Source organism: Squalius cephalus (assembly GCF_949319135.1).
Source record: "Squalius cephalus genome assembly, chromosome: 10".
Lineage (NCBI taxonomy): Eukaryota > Metazoa > Chordata > Actinopteri > Cypriniformes > Leuciscidae > Squalius > Squalius cephalus.
The window spans coordinates 13,618,766-13,640,204 of record NC_137131.1 but is presented as its reverse complement, the minus strand read 5'-3'; the positions used below and the strand labels follow the sequence as shown (position 1 = coordinate 13,640,204).

The 21,439-nt window shown below is 36.9% G+C and overlaps 2 protein-coding genes across 3 annotated transcripts in view; both read right to left on the bottom strand.

The window, feature by feature from the left end:
• Positions 1-1,202: 1,202 nt before the first annotated feature.
• On the bottom strand, positions 1,203-9,574 carry hsd17b7 (hydroxysteroid (17-beta) dehydrogenase 7). Its single transcript, XM_079884171.1, has 9 exons — positions 9,416-9,574; positions 8,901-9,104; positions 6,474-6,566; positions 5,487-5,601; positions 4,152-4,346; positions 3,893-3,997; positions 3,730-3,786; positions 2,212-2,310; positions 1,203-1,969 (listed from the first exon to the last, which is right to left on the bottom strand). Exons 1-9 carry the CDS (start codon positions 9,448-9,450, stop codon positions 1,856-1,858), a joined length of 1,017 nt encoding a protein of 338 aa, XP_079740297.1. The 5' UTR covers positions 9,451-9,574; the 3' UTR covers positions 1,203-1,855.
• A 685-nt stretch (positions 9,575-10,259) lies between these two features.
• ddr2a (discoidin domain receptor tyrosine kinase 2a) overlaps positions 10,260-21,439 on the bottom strand; it is a 36,307-nt gene continuing 25,127 nt past the window's right edge. The window contains exons 6-17 of one of the 2 annotated variants that reach the window (XM_079884808.1): positions 20,126-20,228; positions 18,576-18,759; positions 18,100-18,340; positions 17,945-18,010; positions 17,439-17,575; positions 16,335-16,557; positions 16,025-16,251; positions 15,508-15,635; positions 14,950-15,147; positions 14,493-14,727; positions 14,179-14,328; positions 10,260-12,007 (exon numbers count right to left, since the gene is read on the bottom strand). In XM_079884808.1, coding sequence (XP_079740934.1) covers positions 11,876-12,007; positions 14,179-14,328; positions 14,493-14,727; positions 14,950-15,147; positions 15,508-15,635; positions 16,025-16,251; positions 16,335-16,557; positions 17,439-17,575; positions 17,945-18,010; positions 18,100-18,340; positions 18,576-18,759; positions 20,126-20,228 — 2,024 coding nt within the window. In that variant the 3' untranslated portion in view covers positions 10,260-11,875. The remainder of the gene's footprint in view (positions 12,008-14,178; positions 14,329-14,492; positions 14,728-14,949; positions 15,148-15,507; positions 15,636-16,024; positions 16,252-16,334; positions 16,558-17,438; positions 17,576-17,944; positions 18,011-18,099; positions 18,341-18,575; positions 18,760-20,125; positions 20,229-21,439) is intronic. The other variant, XM_079884809.1, reaches the window with a different exon arrangement.

The following is a 21,439-nucleotide window of genomic DNA, read 5'->3' as shown; positions in this document are numbered from 1 at the left end:
AAGTGCAAAACACTGCATGAACTCACTGTCACAAGGCAGAAGCAGCTGAGATGGTATACTGGGCTGAAGGCGACTGTGATTCATAGACATTCAGCTAAGTTTTTCACCATAACTGTTTATGTATTTGAAGAAACCATTCTTCCGCGCACAACAAGAATGCCGAATGTGGTGACGGAGGCGATTATTGAGTCTTATGTGCTCATGTTTTTGGTAATGTCAGCGTTTTTTGTGTACTTTTGTGGCATGGTCTGGGCATTCTGCAACCCCAAACTCAGTGGCTTCGCTGAAGAAACAGAGTGCGACACGAGCAGTTTTTCACAAGTCCCTCTGCAACAAATATTCGCAGATCCTGAGGATGTGGAAACACATCCAACACACTACATTTGACCAGCTCCGAATGTCTGGATCACTCGAGTTACATCGCTTCGTGCTATATTGTGGATTCATATTTTGAAGTTTATAGAAAACAGCAAACAATTTGCTCCAGTCTCATAAGTTATTTACCTGACCATCTGCACGCGTACTGTGCAGAGTACCAGAGAACTCCAGCTTCAACACAAAGGTAAGATTGACGAGCCAGTACTGTGGTATTAACTGTTTGTGATCAACTGTTTGTGAAATCTCTAAACAAATTTATTGGCAAAACACAGAAAGCTAAGTTGGTTATAGCATGATCGTTTATTTGTTAACACAGGGAAGTGCTTCTATGATCTTCGTCGCCATGGCAACCCATCAATACCTGCAACCCCCATACATTGCTAACTCATCTGGAGAATTACAAAATTCACACAAACTCTTGTACACACACACATACACACACCACTGAAAGTACATACGCTGTATTTTTTTCAACTGTTTTTCCACACTTGTTCAAGACAGAATTTGTTCTACTTTGTTCAGTTTTATTTTTCATGCTCATGTAAATGCTTTGGCAATACAATGTACAATTTGTCATGCTAATAAAGCTCGAATTACAATCATTAGTTTCTGATATGTATGTTTATTTAATGCTGTGTAGTTGAATAAGTTGTTACAACTGCACTTCAACTTACTTTGTTGTATTTGCTTTATACTTTGACTGTGCACAAAGAAAAAATAATGTTGTACATAGTGTATCGGCTGAGTGAGAAGAACCTATTTTTTGTTTAAAGAGAGATTATATCTCTCAATGTAAAGTTAAACTGAAATCTCAAGACACATTAAACAGTTAGTACTTTGCCAAGCAATTTATTAATCATAAAAAATTACACAGTTCCACACATACACAATTATTCACTGGAAAGAGATGACAGAGACTAGCCTTTTATATTATACAGTACACTCTTATTAAATCAAATCATTTTGGAAGAAGGCCCTTTGGGTGACAAAATAAAAATGGAATAGATAAATACATGTCAGATTTGTGATCCCATTTCTGTCAGTCAGAGACTGCTGACTGTTCACAGTACTTACAATAGTAAAAAAAAAAACATTCACCTTGGAATACACTGCAACAAAACTAATGAAAAAAAACAAAAACAAAAACCACAATAATTAGCCATTCATAATTAGTAGCTCAAAAAGTAGAGCATAGTGCTAGCAACCCCAAATTCATGGGTTCTGATCAAATGTGTACCTTGAATGTCACTTTGGATATAAGTGATATATTTGCCAAATACATTAATGCAAGTACTTGTTTGTAAATATAAGTTAAAAAAAACGTGAAGAACATGACAGTTCATAACAATGCTGGACTACCACAATCATTTCATATAAAGTGTTTCGATCTTCATGAAAAACAAATATTAAGGAATTCCTTAAAGATTTCTTTGAGGTGATGGATAGAATGCGAGAGTTTTGACTCCATATTTTACATTTAGATGTTTGCTTTGATATCTAGATCCTCATCTCTCAGTTTCTTACGCACTGTATCCTCAAGTTCCAATAACTTCACATACAGGGCCTCTGAAATAGTCTCATCAATGTCCATCTAAAAAAAAACAAAAAACATTACTATTAATGTAGGTATGAGTAATTATTGATATGAACAGGATCAACAACTGAGATACATAAGTCCAACCATTTCTTAGCAGAACTTACCAAATCACAAAGAATTTAAACTCTGTAGACTATAATTTCCTATATAAAACTACATTTTAAAAGAATTACAATTCTCGGACTAAAATGGGCATAAAAATAGATGAGTGAGGGAACCCGCTTGTCAGGTCTGACCTTGCGTGGTTGGGTGTAATTGTTTCCAAGCCCAGAGGTCAAACTGTGGTATTTGGCCAATGGGTCCAGTGACTCAGGTTTCTGCATGAACAGCCAAAACTGTGAAATAAAAAAAACAATAGATGAAAACTGAGACCAGGAGAAATCTATGAGGCCAAGTCATTCTTCCAACACTAAGCTTCAAAAACTATTAGTCAAAGTGGTTTCACTTTTTTTTTTTTCATTCCATGTACTATGAAACATACATTTTTTTCCCAGTCAAAGATTTCAGTAAATTAATTCATTTCTATAAAGATGCAGCATACACTCACCGGCCACTTTATTAGGTATACCTTGCTAGTACTGGGTTGGACCCACTTTTTGCCTTCCGAACTGCCTTAATTCTTCGTGCCACAGATTCAGCAAGGTGCTAGAAATATTCCTCAGAGATTTTAGTCCATATTGAAATGATAGCATCATTGGAATCTCCCTTTCCACCACCCAAAAGTGCTCTATTGGATTGAGATCTGGTGACTGTTGAGGCCATTTGAGTAAAGTGAACTGACTTTCATGTTCAAGAAACCAGTTTGAAATGATTTGAGCATTGTGACATGGAGCGGTATCCTGCTGGAAGTAGCCATCAGAAGATGTGGTAATAAAGGGAAGGACATGGTCAGCAACAATACTCAGGTAGGCTGTGGTATTTAAACAATGCTCGTTTGGTACTAAGAGGTCCAAAGTGTAGCAAGAAAATATCCTCCACACCATTACACCACCATCAGCCTGAACCGTTGATACAAGGCAGGATGGACCCATGTTTTTTTTACACCAAATCCTGACCCAAGCATCTGAATGTTGCCGTAGAAATCGAGATTCATCAGACCAGGCAACGTTTTTTCAATCTTCTACTGGGGTGAGACTGTGAATTGTAGCCTCAGTTTCCTGTTCTTAACTGACAGGAGTGACACCGGCTGTGGTTTTCTGCTGCTGTAGACCATCTGCTTCAATGTTTGACGTGTGGTGAGTTCAGAGATGCTCTTCTGCAAACCTCGGTTGTAACGAGTGGTTATGAGTTATGAGTAACTGTTGCCTTTCTATCAGCTCAAACTAGTCTGGCCATTCTCCTCTGACATCAACAAGGCATTTTCAACCACAGAACTGCCACTTACTGGATGTTTTCTCTTTTTTTGGACCAATCTCCGTAAACCCTAGAGATGGTTGTGCATTAAATTAATCCCAGTAGACCAGCAGTTTCTGAAATATTCACACAGGCCCGTCATGGCACCAACAAACATGCCACATTCAGTCACTTAAATCACCTTTCTTCCCCATTCTGATGCTCAGTTTGAACTTCCTCTTGACCATGGTTGCATGCCTAAATGCATTGTGTTGCTGCCATGTGATTGGCTGATTAGATGTTTGCATTAAAGAGCAGTTGAACAGGTGTACCTAATAAAGTGGCCGGTGAGTGTAATGTAATAATTATTCAAGGTTAAACTTGATGATGCCTGAACCATTTGGGGTGATGCTAGTACATACCAAAGCCTCCGCTCCGTTGTAAGGCGAGAGGGTAAAGGTGTTGGTGAATATTCTTATCTGATGAGACAGGACAGGACATTAGGACATAATCACATTGTTAAATTTGTGTGACATTCCAATTATTGTGTTGATGAACAAGAAGTAAAGTAAATTGGGCACCTACAAGCCACATTATTGGCATGATGAAGGTCCAGAAGAATGATGGTAGAATTCCATAGGTGAGGTTAGTCATGACCAGACCAGGACAGATCACTGATGAGTACAAACCCTGAGAATGGATCAAAAGTATTAATTAATAATTCACAAATAATATTATAATAATAAATTATTATGGTATATTACGATACTCTATATAATGTCATGCAAATGTTTGGAAGTTGTAGAGTGTGGCTTTCAAGTTGTGCAGGGAACTGGGAACTTACCCGGCTGTTGTAGTGGCAGTTTAGGGCAAAGCTGAGTAGATCAGACGCATATTTCGAGGAGCTGTAGGGCTCATGGCCTTTCTGATGCTGCATGTCATCTAGACTAAAGGCTGATCGCTGGGCATTACTGGAAGATGTCCAGATCATTAGAGAATTGTGGTCCGTCTGACACAATAAGGGCTCCAGTTCCCTCACCTGTCACAGGAGCAAAAAATACAGTTGGATCAGGGAATGTACTGCTTAATTTCTGCATACTAAACAGAATTACAAAAACACTAATTGTTTTTGTCTTCCATTGTATGACCATACTGGTAATGCTGCCCCAAACTATCACCATTAGGCGAGCCAAAAGTTGACATGTCAGGACACTCAAAAAAATTATAATTACGCCACACACTTTGTCTTAAACAACACAGTGAAGAACACCCTGAGAACAAAATGGCTGACAAATGAAACATGGTTATAAATAAAAATGATAAATGTTCATTAGAAAGTTCAATTTATTTGAAATCGAATTCTTTAAAAAAATTACAAATGTACTGTCACTTTTGATGAATTTAATGCATCCTCCTTTCTAAATAAAAGTATTTAAAAAATCTTAGACCCAAACTTTTGATTGGTACTGTATATTTTGTTTATATATTTTTGTTATTTTTCTATTTTATATATTTTTAAAATAACCAAAACAAGATTAGAAGTGTGTGAGTAAGAGAGAAGCAGAGGGCAACTTGACTAGAAACACAAGCCTCAATTGATCCCCCTCACTCTGTGCCGTCTCAGCAGAAAATCGATATGTCTTGTCTAGCCTTCGAGGACACGGAGTGTCATATCTAATGCAACTTTAATGTCTGAGCCACCGGAGTCACAATAACTCCACTGTATAGAGAAGCATGAGGAGTGAACTCTGCTGCTCTGACTTCCAGCGCTGATGACCAGATGCCTCAGTGCAAATGAACGAGCTCTTCAATTAACATCAGCAACACTTCACAAGGAAGTACAGGGCTGCAATTTGAGGACTCAAAATAACTTCAGCACTAGAGACGTTCGGATGAATTATTGATCGGGCAGCTGCCAAGGGAACAGGTTGTTGACAAGAGTGAAATGAATGCTGTGGCACCCATGGATGAAATATTGTTCTTGGTGATCTTTTTGAGGCAGATGATTTGATAGTGTTGCACAGAAAAGATAGAAAAACTGTTCTACCACAGCCAAATTATGCTCCCATAGAATTAGTGGTGAAAAAAAACACATTAATAGTCTCTGTTTGTTATTATGTTCGGTTTATTTTTATGTGTGGTCATTGAAACACTCGCTAGTTCTTATCCGTCAACTTACCAGAAGGAAATGACCAAAAAGATTAGTGGCAAACACCTCCTGCAAACCATTGGGTGTGACCTTATCTTCCTGGGTCAGAATACCCTCCGCCGTGGCAAACATGTGAACCACATTTCTGATGGGTAGATAAAATGAATTATAATCAAAGACTTCTGCTATAGTCAACATAATATACTATAATACAACAGCACACTGTCTATGACATAAGTATATACTATAACCTGCATATAACACAGTACTAAGTACGTAACAATCAATGTTTTAAAATGTATATAACTGAATCACTGGCTGATGGATGCATTACATTACAAGCCCTTTTTTTGTTAATCTAGAATTACATGCATAAAAGAAATTTGCATAGTTTGTGTGCTGTATTGTATTCTTTTCAAGTGTAGTAAATAATATGATGGCAATATCATATTTACAGGTGAGGGAATTAATGTTGGGGCACAAACATTTTAGAAATTTTCTGTGGTATAGAAACTATACACCACTGTTCAAAAGTTTGGGGTCAGTAACATCAGGCTGCATTTATTTGATCAAAAATACAGTAAAACAGTTATATTGTGAAACATTATTACTATTAATAATAACAGTTTTCTATTTGAATATATTTTAAAATGTAATTTATTTCTGTGATGGCAAAGCTGCAGCCATTACTCCAGTCTTCAGTGTCACATGAGCCCTCAGAAATCATTCTAATTATGCAGAAGTAACATTTCTTATTATTATCAATGTTAAAGAGAGTTGTGCTGCTTATTATTTTTGAGGAAACCATGATAAAAAACAATCCAGGATTTTCTTTTATTAATAAAGTTCAAAAGAACAGCATTTATTTGAAATAGTAACATTTGAAAAGTCTTTACTTTGACTTTTGATCAATTTAATCCATCCTTGTTGAATAAAAGTATTAATTTCTTTTAAAAAAAAGTTACTATCTGAGCCCAAACCTTTGAACGGTAGTGTAAATAGAAATAAATACTGTACCTAGAAAACAAGCCTTTATAAAAGGCTTTGAGATCTACCCTGGGATTAGGCATGATTCCAGCATTGAGATACAGATAGTCCAATCTGTTGTACCTGTTAAAAAAAGTACAAAATATTACATAACGTTTTAATCTACGTTTATCAAACTGGGGGCTCCAAATGTGCTTCACTGGTCATATAATACCAAGTACGAAAGTATTGATGGACTAATCTGATTAACTTTGTGTGAATTCTTGCAATGGCTCCAAGGGGTTTAAAAAGTACTCAAACTTTTCTTTACATATAAGTTCATCTTATTTTGTTGGTTTATGGCATGGATACTAGAGTACTGAAAGTTGTATAATAACACCAAATTGCACCGGTCAACAGGGAACAATCTCAGAACTTTGGCTAACAAGGTTAATGTTAATAGAACATTTGTAATCAGTCTTTATTAAGTTTATCAAAACATTGGCACAGAGGTCTTCAACCCTGCTCCTGGAGGCCCATGCTGCATCCGAAATAGAATACTTCTCTACTATATAGTATGCAAAAACAGTATGCCAAAAGGATAGTATGTATGTTTTTTTAACGGTTACTATGTATATTCAAATGTAGTACCTACTCATACAGTAGGTATGCGATTTCAGATGCACCGCCACTGCCCTGCAAAGTTTATTTCCAACCTACTTCAGCACACCTGCCTGCGATTTTGAAGCAATCCTGATTTTGAAGCAATTTTGAAGAGCTCGATTAGCTGGTTTAGGTGTGTTTGAATGGTTGGAGCTAAACTCTCCAGGACAGTCGCTGAAGACCTCTGCATTAGCAAAACATTTTTTATTTGTACATCATTCATGGAACATTTTTCAAAACATGAAACAGTTAGATGTTAGTCAAAAGTTTTTTAAACGTTACTATCTACTACTTTGTTCAGATAGTTTAAAAGTTATTTTCCCATAATACTTGCAAAATTATAAAATAGACAAAACATTCCCCTAATGTTTTCTCTAACATTCACATAATCAAGAAAAAAAAAGTTACAACATTTAAAGGTAGGATAGGTAATTTTCAGAGAGGCTAGCATTAGCGAGCTAGCTTTGAAAGCATAAGATCCCACCCTCCCTTAAGAGTGCTCTACAAAGCCACGCCTCCTTCAAATCACATGAACGTGTACAGCAAGGACCAAACAAAATCATCACGAAAGACAGTGTTAAAGTACATCATGTTTCAAAGCACATAACATTACAGTAATAATGAACATTAAACAACTTAAAGAGCTCTGACCTGTACCACTTGACTGCTGCAGATTCATTTCGTCGTTAATAACGTTGTCATAGAAACGCATAAATTCGAGTCACTAACCGCTCCGAGTATAATGTCACGGGTTTCCATATCTTCCAAATTACAGTAGTTATGGTGTGAATGCAGCATTAGCTTGTTGTTTTGGTTCAGGAGGAACTATGGCTGCTGTTTTGGTTGCTCATATTATGAAACTCATATAGCATTAAAACACACTGATGACGTGTGATGTCTGCGTGAGCAGGGTGTGCGGAGGTATGGAAATACATACGCTGACTGCTAGGACATTCGGACTATGATTGGAATTGATTGCAATGATTGGAAGAACATTTTATGGTCAAATGCCTTCCACAGACCATAAACATATAAATACATTTAGACCACTTAAAGGAATAGTTCACTTTAAAATGAAAATTCTGTCATCATATACTCACCCTCATGTTGTTTCAAACCTGTATGAATTTCTTTCTTCTGCTGAACACAAAGGACGATATTTAGAAGAATGTCAGTAACCAGACAGTTTCTGGGTCCCATTGACTTCCATAGTATATTTTTTTTCCTACTATGGAAGTCAATGGGACCCAGAAACTGTCTGGTTACTGACATTCTTCTAAATATCTTCCTTTCTGTTCAGCAGAAGAAAGAAATTCATACAGGTTTGAAACAACATGAAGGTGAGTATATGATGACAGAATTTTCATTTTAAAGTGAACTATTCCTTTAATGCAGTGATTGCTATCAGGATGTGAAGAGACTTTCAACTAGCATAACAAAAAATTTTTCTGGAACAAATCACCAACCCTGCCTTTAAAATACTGGACATTTTGAACATTCAGAAATAACGTTTTCATAACATAATAAGCTCGATTCGTGCTTTCCGACTGTGGTGCACTAAATTTGAATATGCGCAAATGAGATTTAAGAGGGCAGGATTTTTTTGTGTGTGTGTGATAGACTAAAACTTCAGTCTGTTCCTCACACAAAACTATACAATATCTTCAAAAGACTTGGAATAAAGCAGATGAGTCTTTTATGATGCTTTTTAGAGCTTGGTCACTATATGTTTAAACTAAAAGAATTCAGTATAAGCAGCATGAAGTCCATAAAAATGATAGTGTATTTTGGTAAACAGGGACTGGGATGTCTTACTTTTGCTTGAACTCCTCAGCAGCCCTGAGCACTGAGCTCATGTTGCCCACATCTAAGTGCAGCAGAGAAACTTGAGCTTGAGGGTGAGACACTAGAAGAGCCTGTCGGGCAGCTTCAGCTCTCTGCATGTTCCTACAGGCCAGACAGAGCTGCAGCTGGGCATCCTGGCTTAGTAGCCGCTCACACAGGGCAAGGCCAATACCACTGAACACATGACAGCAAACAGGGTTATATGCAGTGAACATTAGCTTACAGAGTAAAGAGATGCATTGTGCAACATGTCAACTACTGGCTATAATGAGAACACATACAGAATAATGCAATTAATTCTAATGTATTTCTTTCAAAGATGTCTTTTGGTTATTTAAAACAGAAAGATAATTGAAAAATAACCTAAGGTTTCCATCACTATAATGACAACAGAATGAAGTTTAAAACTGATGTCTAACAGTTATAAGTTATAACAGTGATGTGAAACTATAAAGAAAACAATTAAATACACACAGTTTCGTTACCTGTTCGCACCGGTTACCAACACTACTTTCTTCATCCTATCTATACATTCATACAATATATGATATGCTACTGTGATATTGTACTTTCCCTTCGCAACAGTTTCTAATGTGGTATTTCGCCGGTGTGTGAGTGTAAGGATGGAGTTTGCACAGCCGCCATGGTGTGATTGGAGGTCACACTTCTATCGGCCAATCAGCTGTTTCCTTTCTGTGACGTGACATCTACTCTGACCAATCAAGACTTAGCTACTGTCAGACCAGGCTAACCAATCGTCGGAAAACTAAATAATGTGATAGCAGCAGAGCATTATTATTAGAAACTCTATGAAAAAATATGAACGTTTAAAAAGCAAATAACGAGTAGCCTACAGACAACGTCAAAATGAATAAGCTGCACACAAACGTCAAATTTACATACAAATACACATTTTATTACTGTGAAAGTATGAAATCTGTTTTTATAATTCTAAAATATCTAGACAACATGTTTAGAGATTCATCAATTTATTATATCTTATGTACAAATTTCTAACACATAGGCCTACATGTACAAAAGGTTATTAGTGGGGAAAAAAAAGACTGCTATTAAAAGAATACAGCACTTAAACTTTGGGATACGAATAGAGCATCAAACGATTAAAGAAAGAAAATGCAGTATATTTTTCATATTGATAAAAAATAATCCAGTTTCCCCTTCATTGTGATAAGATATTGTCAATGTAGAGAATATATATCAAAAAGTTTTTCCTCTCCTCACAAAGATGATGTTTTAGAAAAATGTTTTATGAAGTGGAATGTTGAATATTTTCAGGCTTTTTTAAACAAACTCAGTCTCAGACAGGACTATAGCCTACTGTTTTGTGTTTATAGTATGAAGGAAGAAACTTTAATAGACTTGCTGAGAAAACCAGCTGAGAAAACATTTAAACAGTGCAGAATTAGAATTAAAGCATATCTATAATGCAACTTCATCAGTCATGTCAAGAATGTTAAAATTAATCTATACACGTAGATAGAGACTTTCAAATCCACAACCAAAACACTTATAGAATGGCAGATATCTCAACTGACCCCAAAAGGTGCACACATGTTCAATATTATAGTCATATACAATGACCATACAAAAATGATTTACAAGTATACAAGTTAATTACAAAGCAGATTTCTGAGTGTCCCATTTGCAGCACTTTTCACATGCGAAAACACATCACAACTTACTGTAAACCATCATAGTGCATCTGTTCAATACAAATCCAGTATTTATCCAACAGTTTAGCAATTCAGCACCACCTAGAATATACTCTAAAATAAACGAAAGACAAACAGCTTTAAAATAAGCTTATTTTCATCTTTGATCAACAAAACTGATAATAAATGTACTTACAGCCCCATTCGGGCCTACTTTGAGAATAGATGAACACACAGGAAAAATATAATGAAAAAATGTACAATTACTATTAAGTCATTTTACTATATCGGATTTCATCCAACTTCATGCAAATATTGTAACAGATTTTTGTAAAAGGATTATGGCTATTTATAGCTCATTATGCTGCCATTTCGGTTTCTTGATGCAAAAGTTGTTTTGAGCAAAGAAAAATAATGAAATGGACTTAAATAATCACCATTTTCACCATAACAAGCAAAACACTTCTGTAAAGCAGTACACTTAAATATTAACACATATATAGGTAATTGCAGGATAACTATACATTTTACATTTACAATTTTAATTGAATTTTTTCTGATGTTGAATTTTAAATTCTGTGGCAACCAGATAAACTTTCTGTTACTCCACTTGGTTGGAAGTGGTCTTTGCAGTTTACTACAGAGAAAAAAAAATAAAATATGCAAAATAACGAAATACTTTAGCATTTTCAATAAATGAGATGAACATGTACACAAACGTCAAGTGACATCAAGATAAAAACCAAAGGTGAATCTGAATGTCAATTAATGATTCTTATTTACATTCAAGCTGTCTTCGGCCTCAAAATACTGAAAACAACATTAAATTGGAAATAATAAAAGGCCCATTAGTAGCCAATACCATGTTTTAATGTCTCTTTCTATTCAGAAAAAAGATATTTTGTAGATATTTCAGTTAGAATAAAGTTATTTGAAGAAAATACACAGTGTGTAAAATCCAATTCTTCTGTGTTAAAGGTGCCGAAATTCATTGCTACATTTTCTTTAGCCTAGTGCTGCCCAGGTATTGTATGCCAACCGCAGGCACTTAGTTAGGGGGCGTATAGTTCAATCATACTATATATATACATATATATCAGTTTGCCTTTGCACACTCACAGTGAAAATAGCTAGAGAAAAAAATGATAGATTCTGATCGAACTTCCTATACATGGGAATGTTTAAGTGCGTGTTGCTGTGTGTAGTTGACTGGAGTCCTGTGGGCGAACTGAAATGTCTCTGGGAGTGCCAAGGTTGGCACGTAAGTGGACACTACGGCTTGCACTCCAGTAGTGTGTGATGAATCTCCTGGAAAGATGGACGCTCTTTGGTGTTCCTGTGCCAGCAGCTCAACATGAGCTTGTAGACGGGGTCCGGACACATTGGCGGCTGGGGCAGGTATATCTGAGGATAAGAAAATACTCCGAACTATTAGACGTGGTTTAGATTAATAGGATGAGTTTAATCTCATACACCTCTCCATACTAGCAATTAAAGGGTTAGTTCACCCAAAAATAAAAATTCTGTAATCATTTACTCATCCTCATGTCCTTTCCTTCTAAACCCATGAGACTTTAGTTAGTCTTCAAAATACAAATGAAGATATTTTTAATGAAACATGAGAGGTTTCTGTTCCTTCACTGAAAGGTCTAGTTAACCAAAACTCAGGCATCGTAAAACCATAAATCCATATGAAACGAGGGGAATGAATTATCCATCAATGTTTTTAAAAACTGTGTAACATAGATTAGTGGAGCGGCTAAGTGATATAATCGCTCAGTTTATGATACAAGCGTGAAAATTGGCATGAGCAGTCTCCATGGGTCACTTGACAAGAAAATTGTCCGAGCCACTTGAAATTTCAAGATTTTTCATTTTTCAAGATGGCCGACACCTTAGTGGAGCAGTTAAGTGAAATAGTGGTTTGTTTGGTGATACAAACATGAAAATTGGCATGAGCAGTCTCTGATGGTCACTAGACAATAAGCCACCCACAGCTACTTGAAATTTCAAGATGGCGGCCATTTTTCAAGATGGCCACCACCTTAGTGGAGCAATTAGGTTCATGGCAATTTTCATGCTTGTATCACCAACTAAATGATTTCTTAAGCCTAATTGCTCCACTAAGGTGGTGGCCATCTTGAAAAATGGCCGCCATCTTGAAATTTCAAGTAGCTGTAGGTGGCTTATTGTCAAGTGACCCACAGAGACTGCTCATGTCAATTTTCATGCTTGTATCACCAAATAAACCACTATATCACTTAACTGCTCCACTAAGGTGTCGGCCATCTTGAAAAATTGCCGCCATCTTGAAATTTCAAGTGGCTCGGACAATTTTCTTGTCAAGTGACCCATGGAGACTGCTCATGCCAATTTTCACGCTTGTATCATAAACTGAACGATTCTGCCAAACATAAGCACTTAGCCGCTCCACTTGATGAGCATGGTCATTTTTCAGCTATGCATAATAATATGTTGAATGTTTGCTTTTGTATGCAAACATAGTTTAGTATGTAAATATTTATTAAATAGTATTTAGTATAGGAGTAAAAAATAAGGGGGTGTCTTGTTGGGGTTAGTCTTGGGCATTAAAAATATCATATTACTTGTTTAAACCAAATTCTTATGAGTATGGAACTAGGCCTGTCACTATCATGAATTTTGTTGTGATGATTAATTGTCATACAGATAATTGAAATTAAAAATTTAATTCTTAAGTTTTGTTCATGTCACTTACAGTGTAATCCTACATTATTGTTTTACTTGGAATCGTCCATAATAATACAAATTTTAATAAAATAGGCCCATGTGTTTACTTGAATGCTATGAAAATGTATATTTGTATAATATAATATAATTATTAGGTTTATGTTTGTACTTTCTTGTTTTCCTTGTGCCTTTGTTTCCTGTTCCCGCTTCTTATTTGTTGTCATAGTTACCCATTGTTTGATTGATTAGCCCCACCTCTCTCTTGTTTTCTCCCTCAGTCAACTTGTCTGTATATATACTGTAGTCCTCTGTTTGAGTTATTCTTTGTCCATTCTCGTCGCTGTAAAGTGTGGTTCTGTTTCTCCTGTGTGCTCCTGTGTTCAAGTGTGTTTGTTATTTTTTGTTTATTGTTAAAGGACATTACCACTCAGCCGTAGCCTCCCTAGCCCACATCCTCCCATTATCAATCCTCGTTCCAGTGACCCCACCTGCCTCGGAACTCCTCCCTAGTCCTTCCCCACTCCTCCAGTCTCCTCGATTTATTGTTAATTAAAGTTAACTGCTGCATCTAGATCCTGCCTCAACTCATGTTTGCTGCAACCACCAATGCTGACTGTCATATAATATAATGCATTCTGATTAAACACACAAACCTTCATTCCATATGAAGGAAATCCTTTGACTATCTTTATGTACTTTACAACAGTTTTTTCAATATTATTTGGCAAAATGTGAAAAAAAAAACCCACACACGATCAGAGGATTAATCAAAAATGTGGCAGGCCTATTTGGAACACCATGAAGATGAGTAAATGATGTCAGAATTTTCATTTTTGGGTGAACTATCACTTTAAGCATTCTTTTACCTGTCTCCTCTGATCCCGAAAGAACTCCCCTGTGTTTTCAATGACCTGCTCATCTGAAAGCTGTGAGTAGGGCTGCTCTTTGCAGAAGGTAAGCATCTCCCAAAGTGTCACGCCAAAAGCCCACACATCACTGGATGTGGTGAATTTCCCCTGTAAAGGACACAAATCATCCCGTGTCAGACTTTTATAGACACAGAATCTGTTTTAACCTACAGCATGTATGAAAAATAAGTCACTAGAAATGTATTTGCAGCCAGAAAATACAACACTTATTTCCTTTGTCAAGTTTATGTGTGTGTGTATGTGTGTCTGACCAGAAGAATGCTCTCCCAGGACATCCAGCGGATGGGCAGCACCGCTCTTCCCTGGATACGGTAGTAGTCTCCACTATACAGGTTCCTACTCATTCCGAAGTCTGCAATCTTGATGGTGTAGTTCTTCCCTACAAGGCAGTTGCGGGTGGCCAAGTCCCGATGGACAAAGTTTAGTGAAGATAGATACTTCATGCCTGAAGCGATCTGTGTGGTCATGTGGTGCAGGTTACTGTAGCTGAGACAGTAAAAAACATAGAATATGAGTCAAACCTGGTTAAGATCACTCCTTAAAATAAAATTTAGCAATGAAAAGTCGCTTGTTGACTCAATTCCGTACACTTCCTTTGTAATAATGTGTTAATTTTTCATTGGGATTTTAAAGTCCCAGTCCACCACTATAATTGCACTTCCAATTGCCATTTCTATACTTAAATGTTGAAAAAGATTTGGTATCAACCTGACTGTTGGAGCGTTGCTGAGGAGAGCGATCATGCCTTCAGGCTCATGGCGAGACAGGAACTGATTAAGGTCTCCGTTCTCCATGTATTCGGTGATCATACACAGAGGGTCAGAGCTCATACACACTGCCAGCAGCCTGATGATGTTGGGGTCTTTCAATCGTGACATGATCTTTATCTCCTTCAAGAAATCATTCCTGTAAGGTATTGGGAAAAAGAGCTATGGCTATTTGGCAGGTGTGCGTTTATTTTAGATGTTACAGATGGAGATCAATGAAAATTAAAATTAAATAATTTTTTTCACCTGTGGAACAAAAACAATAAATATTTTCTGTCATAAAACTAATAACAGCACATGGATGTGAAACAACGACAGAATTGTCATTTTTGTGTGTAGTATTTCTTTTACATTTTGCTCATAATATTAAAGTTTGTGTAAGCACTGTTACGGCTTTTGTATTTTGGTTTTTGCATGCATTTGATGTTGATTAGGATGTAGTGTCAGTGTTTTGCTTTAATTTATTGGAGTCACGATTGTGACATTTGGGCATGCAAACCTAGCGTTTTTATTGGCATCCGCTCGAAGCATCTTAACAGCTACAAGCACTGTTTGGTTTTCAATGACATCGAAGGAGAAGTCCTCATCCATGAAATCTTGCATGCCTTCTGCTTCACACAAATGCACCTGGAAACACAACAGCAAAAACATCCATTTATTATATTCAGATATCATTTAATGATTTTGCAATTTTGTATGATTTAAAAAAAAAGACATTAATGTTATGGAATATTTCTATTCTAAAATAGAATACTTTAAATACTTTCTATTTATCAAAGAATCCTGAAAACCTTGATCACCAAATCAGCATATTAGAATGAATTATGAAGGATCATGTGACACAGAAGACTGCTGAAAATTCAGCTTTGCCATCACAGGAATTCATTACATTTAAAAACATTTGAACAGTAATGTACCATAAAACACATTATAAAGCATTGAACAGGAAATTCTTTCATAAACAGAGCTATACAATCTAAAAAATTAACATTCTTTCGAAAATATACAGAACTGACCTCTCCAAACTGCCCTTCTCCCAGCTTTTCTTTAAAGGTAAGCAGTTTCCGAGGAAATTCCTCCACAGCGACATCCTTCCCTGACAGCAGGTCCATGGTGAGGGCGGGCACAGCGTAGGTGTTTCCCCCAGTCACACCCTGCAGGTTGACTATGTCTGCCTCAGCATAATGTGGGACACCCTCTTGCACACTCACTGGAGCAGACTTGGAAGCTGTACTTGTTGATGCTGCAGAAAAATACAAACATACTGTATATGTATATATGCTATTGCCCTCCTTATATATTAACATTTTTGCTTCTGGAACTCACCGGTATCCTCGGATGTTTGGGAAAACTCCGGCAGTTTGCGGACCAGACGGGAGGGCTCTTGGTAGTCGGGTCCCAGAGGGAAGATGCGCTCATAGGTGGAGTTGGACTCCTGCTCGCTGGACACTGAAGAGGGGCTGTTGTTGTTGTTGTTGTTATAGGTGAAGGTCTCACTCTGTATTGACAGACTAGCAGTTAGTTCATCGTCCAGCATCCTCCGAGACACCTGGAATGAAGGATGTTTAGTGAAGAATGCTAAAAAAAAAGTCTAAAATATTTACTAGTAGTTTGATGCATTATGCATCTATGAAATCATATTCACAATCCACTTACGCATGCCTTTTTTTCATTCATATAAACTCTAGAAAATAGCATCACTCTGTTTCAGAGGCCATGCAGTCAGACTACAATAACAGTTTGTCATAATCATCATCCTTGTTTATTACATTAAGGTCTGGTGCAGAATGGAAGTTTTTCATGCAAGAAGTTCATGTGGGAATATTCTGAGACAAAGACATAATTTAAAATCAGACTTGTACACATAATTAGACATGATTGGACACACACTATTGCTCAAAAGTTTTTTTAAAGGTCCTTTTGAAAGAAGTGTCTTTTGCTCACCAAGGCTGCATTTATTTGATCAAAAATACAGTAAAGCAATAATATTGTGAAATATTTTACTATATACTAATACTAATTTCTATATATATATATCTCTTTTCTATTTTAATATATTAAAAAATGTACAAAGCTAAATTTTAAGCAGCCATTCGGTGTCACACGATCCTTCAGAAATCATTGAAATATGCTGATTTGTGCTAAAGAATTTTATTTTTTGTATAACCAATGATGATTTTTGTGAAAACTGTGGTTCTTTTTTCTGGATTCTTTTGATGAATAGAAAGCTTAAAATCAGCATTTAAACTGCATTTATCTGAAAAATAAATATTGTGTGTGTTCATTCAATGACTCCAAACTTTTAAAAGGTAGTGTAGGTCATAGAAGTCTATTTAATCACATTTTAAAGCTATGTAAACTTCTGCCTGTCACAAATACATAAAATAATCTACATGGTTTAAATATTACATTTATTTAATTCCATCTCACCTTCTCAAGCATCTTTTGCCACACTTGTCTCCATAGTATGATAACAATAATGGCCACTAAGATGAAGATGATGGCGACCAAGCAGCCAATCAGGATCCGGGTGTTGCTGTCATCTAGTTTGTGGGTGGGGTCATCGTCTAAGAAAGAGGAAAAGAGAAAAATAACCTGCAAAGTGTCCTTGAGCTATGGAATGGTGCTATATAAATTAAACATATTATTATTGATGAAAAGATGAATGAAGTTCATCCAAATGGCACAGAACTCAGGGACGTGCACAGGAGGGAGGCCCGGTGGCTAGAGCCACTGTCCCACTACCCTCATCAGCTGAGGAGCCACTCTTGACTGGATGAACCCCCAAATCACCAGGTAAACATAATTTTGAACAAGAAATCTTCCCTCAGTGCCTTTTTTTGGTTTGGGCCACTGTCCCTCAAAATGTCTGTGCATGTCCCTGATAGAAACTACTGGTTCTCAACATATGACTCAACACGACTGGGAAATCTGACCTGGTTGATTACTGGTGGGAGTACCGGGCTTCGGGGGAGCCAGAGTTGTGTTGTACATGGCTGTATCTGAAATCAGGGAGTTAAAACAGTCATTTACCCAATGCCTGCGCCATTACGAAATTACGGTCGATGTCTTTGCATGGTCATTTACTAACCTGACTGGAAGGTGATTTCACTGAACATCATCCAGATGTCAGAAAAGTAGTACTGGCACTTAATAGCACTGGCCATGTGATTGTAGAGTGAGACGGTGACGAAGCGGGCACTGGGATTGACATCATCCATCACAGGGCTGAATGATATAGGTGTGGCCTCCCAGTCTGACTCTGAGCGGAAATAACACACCACCTTCTGAAAGGTCTTCACCCTTTGGGAGAACATGTTGTTACAGTGCACCTGAATCAATTGGGATTAAAAGGGAGAGAGAATGAATACAAAAGCATTATTATGGGTGTAATTTAGGAAGAGTTGGGTCATTTAAACCTTTAATCTTTACAATAAGCTTAATTATAGTTCAGTTTCAGCAATTACATAGATTGCACCTTTAATAACACCCTCTATGCTTGCTTTCCTAGTAAGTTCATATGGCAGAAGAGGAAAGAATTAGCGGTGTACATGATAGACTTTATACCTTCATGGTGGTGAAGTTGCGGGTGCGGTCAAACTCAAACATGATCTCAACATAACCATTGGGAAAGCTCTCGTTGGTCCAGCCGACATAGTCATAACCAGGCCATACGTTGTACACGTGACTGTGTGTGAAGTCATCGAGACCACACATGCCATCCGTCAGTTGTCCAAGTCCTTCTGTCATACTACAGGGGAGAATAAACAGAGAGTGTATGTTTTTGTGTGTATATATAAATATCGTGATGTTATTTCCATCAAGAGGTGCATCAATTTTTTGTCAGATCTTGTACTGACGATGCAAGAGTCAAGCACTCTGTGAAGTCTATTCCAGCACATCCCAAAGACTTTTAATGAATTTAAGACTGGACTCAGAGGTGCCAATTCATGTGTGAAAATTTTTCTTTATGCTCCCTCCCAACCATTCTTTCACTATTTGAGCCTGATGAATATGGCCATGGTGTGTCTTCCTACATGGCTGTTTAAGAAATGAAAAGCTACAAACTACATCACTTAGGGTTAGAAGAACTGTTAACATGCTATAAACACAATATCACTGCAATAATAATCCAATCACAGACTCTTAAGCATTTGCCTATTTAAATCCAAACAGCGACAGCAACACCGATATATATATAATACTACTGCTCAAAAGTTTGAGGTCAGTAAGTCATTCAAAAATATTACTTTTTTTATTCAACAGGGATGCATTAAATTGATCAAAATTTACAGTGAAGACTTTCACATTCACTTTACAATTTACACACAAAAAATATTGGTTTCAAATAAATTCTGCTTTTCCATCGCAGGAATAAATTACATTTTAAAATAAAATAAATGAATAATTATAAAAAAATAATAATGACAGATTACTCATTATTAGCAGGTCTCTTACAGATTGCTTTTATTGGCCTGACTAAAATTGTGTGATGGATGTTGGCATATTTCAGTATTTTATGCTCTGTTTATATAATTTCACCACTAGATGGCGGCATTATATGAGCCTTTATCTTCATTTTTCCCAGCAATGACACTTGTCGCTCTTGTGATAGTTTAATTTTGGATTTCTGCTTTGCGGTTTTCTGCCAGCTCTGTCATACGCACACAAGAAGGTAAACAGACTTTGCACTGTGTCATGGAAGGTATTGTTCAGGGAGCAATGAGTCAATTTCTCCCGTGAACGTTGTGAAACCACTGTGACTCTCTCCGGTCCTGGGCCTGGCGCCTTGTTGTCGTCATAGCAACCAAGCAATAACAGGCCAGCTGTAGTTAGCCTGAATTGTGTAACTGATTCATTCGGGATCAAATTTTCCAGGCATCAGGTAAACCGGTCAGTTCAAACCATACTGATACTGAATTAGTCATCAGCGGAGATATATTGTCATTTAGTCGTAGGTTTAACTTTCTTACATCATATATTGTATGTTAAATCTCCATGTCAAAGCTAAAGTAATTTTACTATACGTTACACTCAAACTTCTCTAAAGGATAATGTGTATAGGAGTATCCAGTATCTTCCTCATTTATTCTCAAGCTTGTGAAAAGTGTACTGACCTGTAACTCATGGCTCCATCATACACAGAGTCATTGAGATAAATATACTGTCCATTGAGAGTCATCTGCTGGCCAAGTGGAGAATTATATGAAACCAAGCCATCTAGAAACAGCCACAGGAGAACATTGTCAACTCATTTTTCTTTTGTCAGGTGTCCCATAATGGAAACTTTCAAGGAGGTTCTGTGCAATAATTATAATGCTGATTCATCCCTCTGAAGGACATTAAAGTTGTCATTGCAAAATAATAAAAATCTCATCTGCATTAACAATTTCCATAACAGCATTTAACAAATCACTGAAAATCTAATGTCAGCGAGAGAGAAGAAAGAGATAGAGATAGAGATTGTGAAGATCCTCATCAATACATTCTTAAAAATATAGGTTCCAAAATTGGGCTTTCACAGTGATGCCACAGAAGAACAATTCACCTTTCAGTGAAAATTTCTTTTTTTCTTGGTGTGAAGAACATTTTAGTAATCTAAAGAACATGTGTGACATGCATTAATGTAAATATGTTAGCTTTGAGGCCATCTGTATGCTATTGTACTCATAAATGTTGCCTAAATTCATTTTTAACAGATTTATATGTTAAATTTACAGTCATTCTCTTCCAGAAAAATTGATGACTCATGTTGCACCACCCAAACTTCCAGTTTCGTTATCAACACAGGACAGAAAACCGCATCACGCAATGGGCCTTTAATTAAACTGCGTCCTCAAAAGTACAGTAAGCGATTTCTGAGAAATCAGACAGAGCACCACAACACACTTGTAGCCAATCAGCAGTAGGGGGCGTGTCTGTCCACTCATGATGAGAGAGGAGAGAGTGAGCAAGAGGGAGATTTGAAGAAAGACTAGATAGAGAGATGGCTGAGAGACATTACAAAAGAAAAAAGGTCAGAGGAATATGATTGGAAAAAGAAGGGTTATTATCAGGCAAGAGCTTTAGGACCCACGTTAAAGGAGAACTCCGGTCAATTTTAACATTGAGCTCATTTTTTTGTACATTTGGAGTGCTGTCAATACAGAGAACAACGGCAAAAATCGGTGTTGCCTACACGGTGTTATCCTCTTTTTAAAATTTGCACCCTGTTGACTTCAATGGGGCAAGTTTTAAACCTGCTTTTAGCCTCTTAACATACTTGATGTGTCATTACAAGTGCACAGGTCATGTGAGTGATTCCTTCAGAGTGAACACGCGGTGAATCTGACTGCAGTAGATGTGAAAGATATGAATAAAAATGATGTTTATTCAGCCAGCGCTCATACCTGTATTTACATCCTGTTTTCGGTCAAAGTCCATAGTAATCG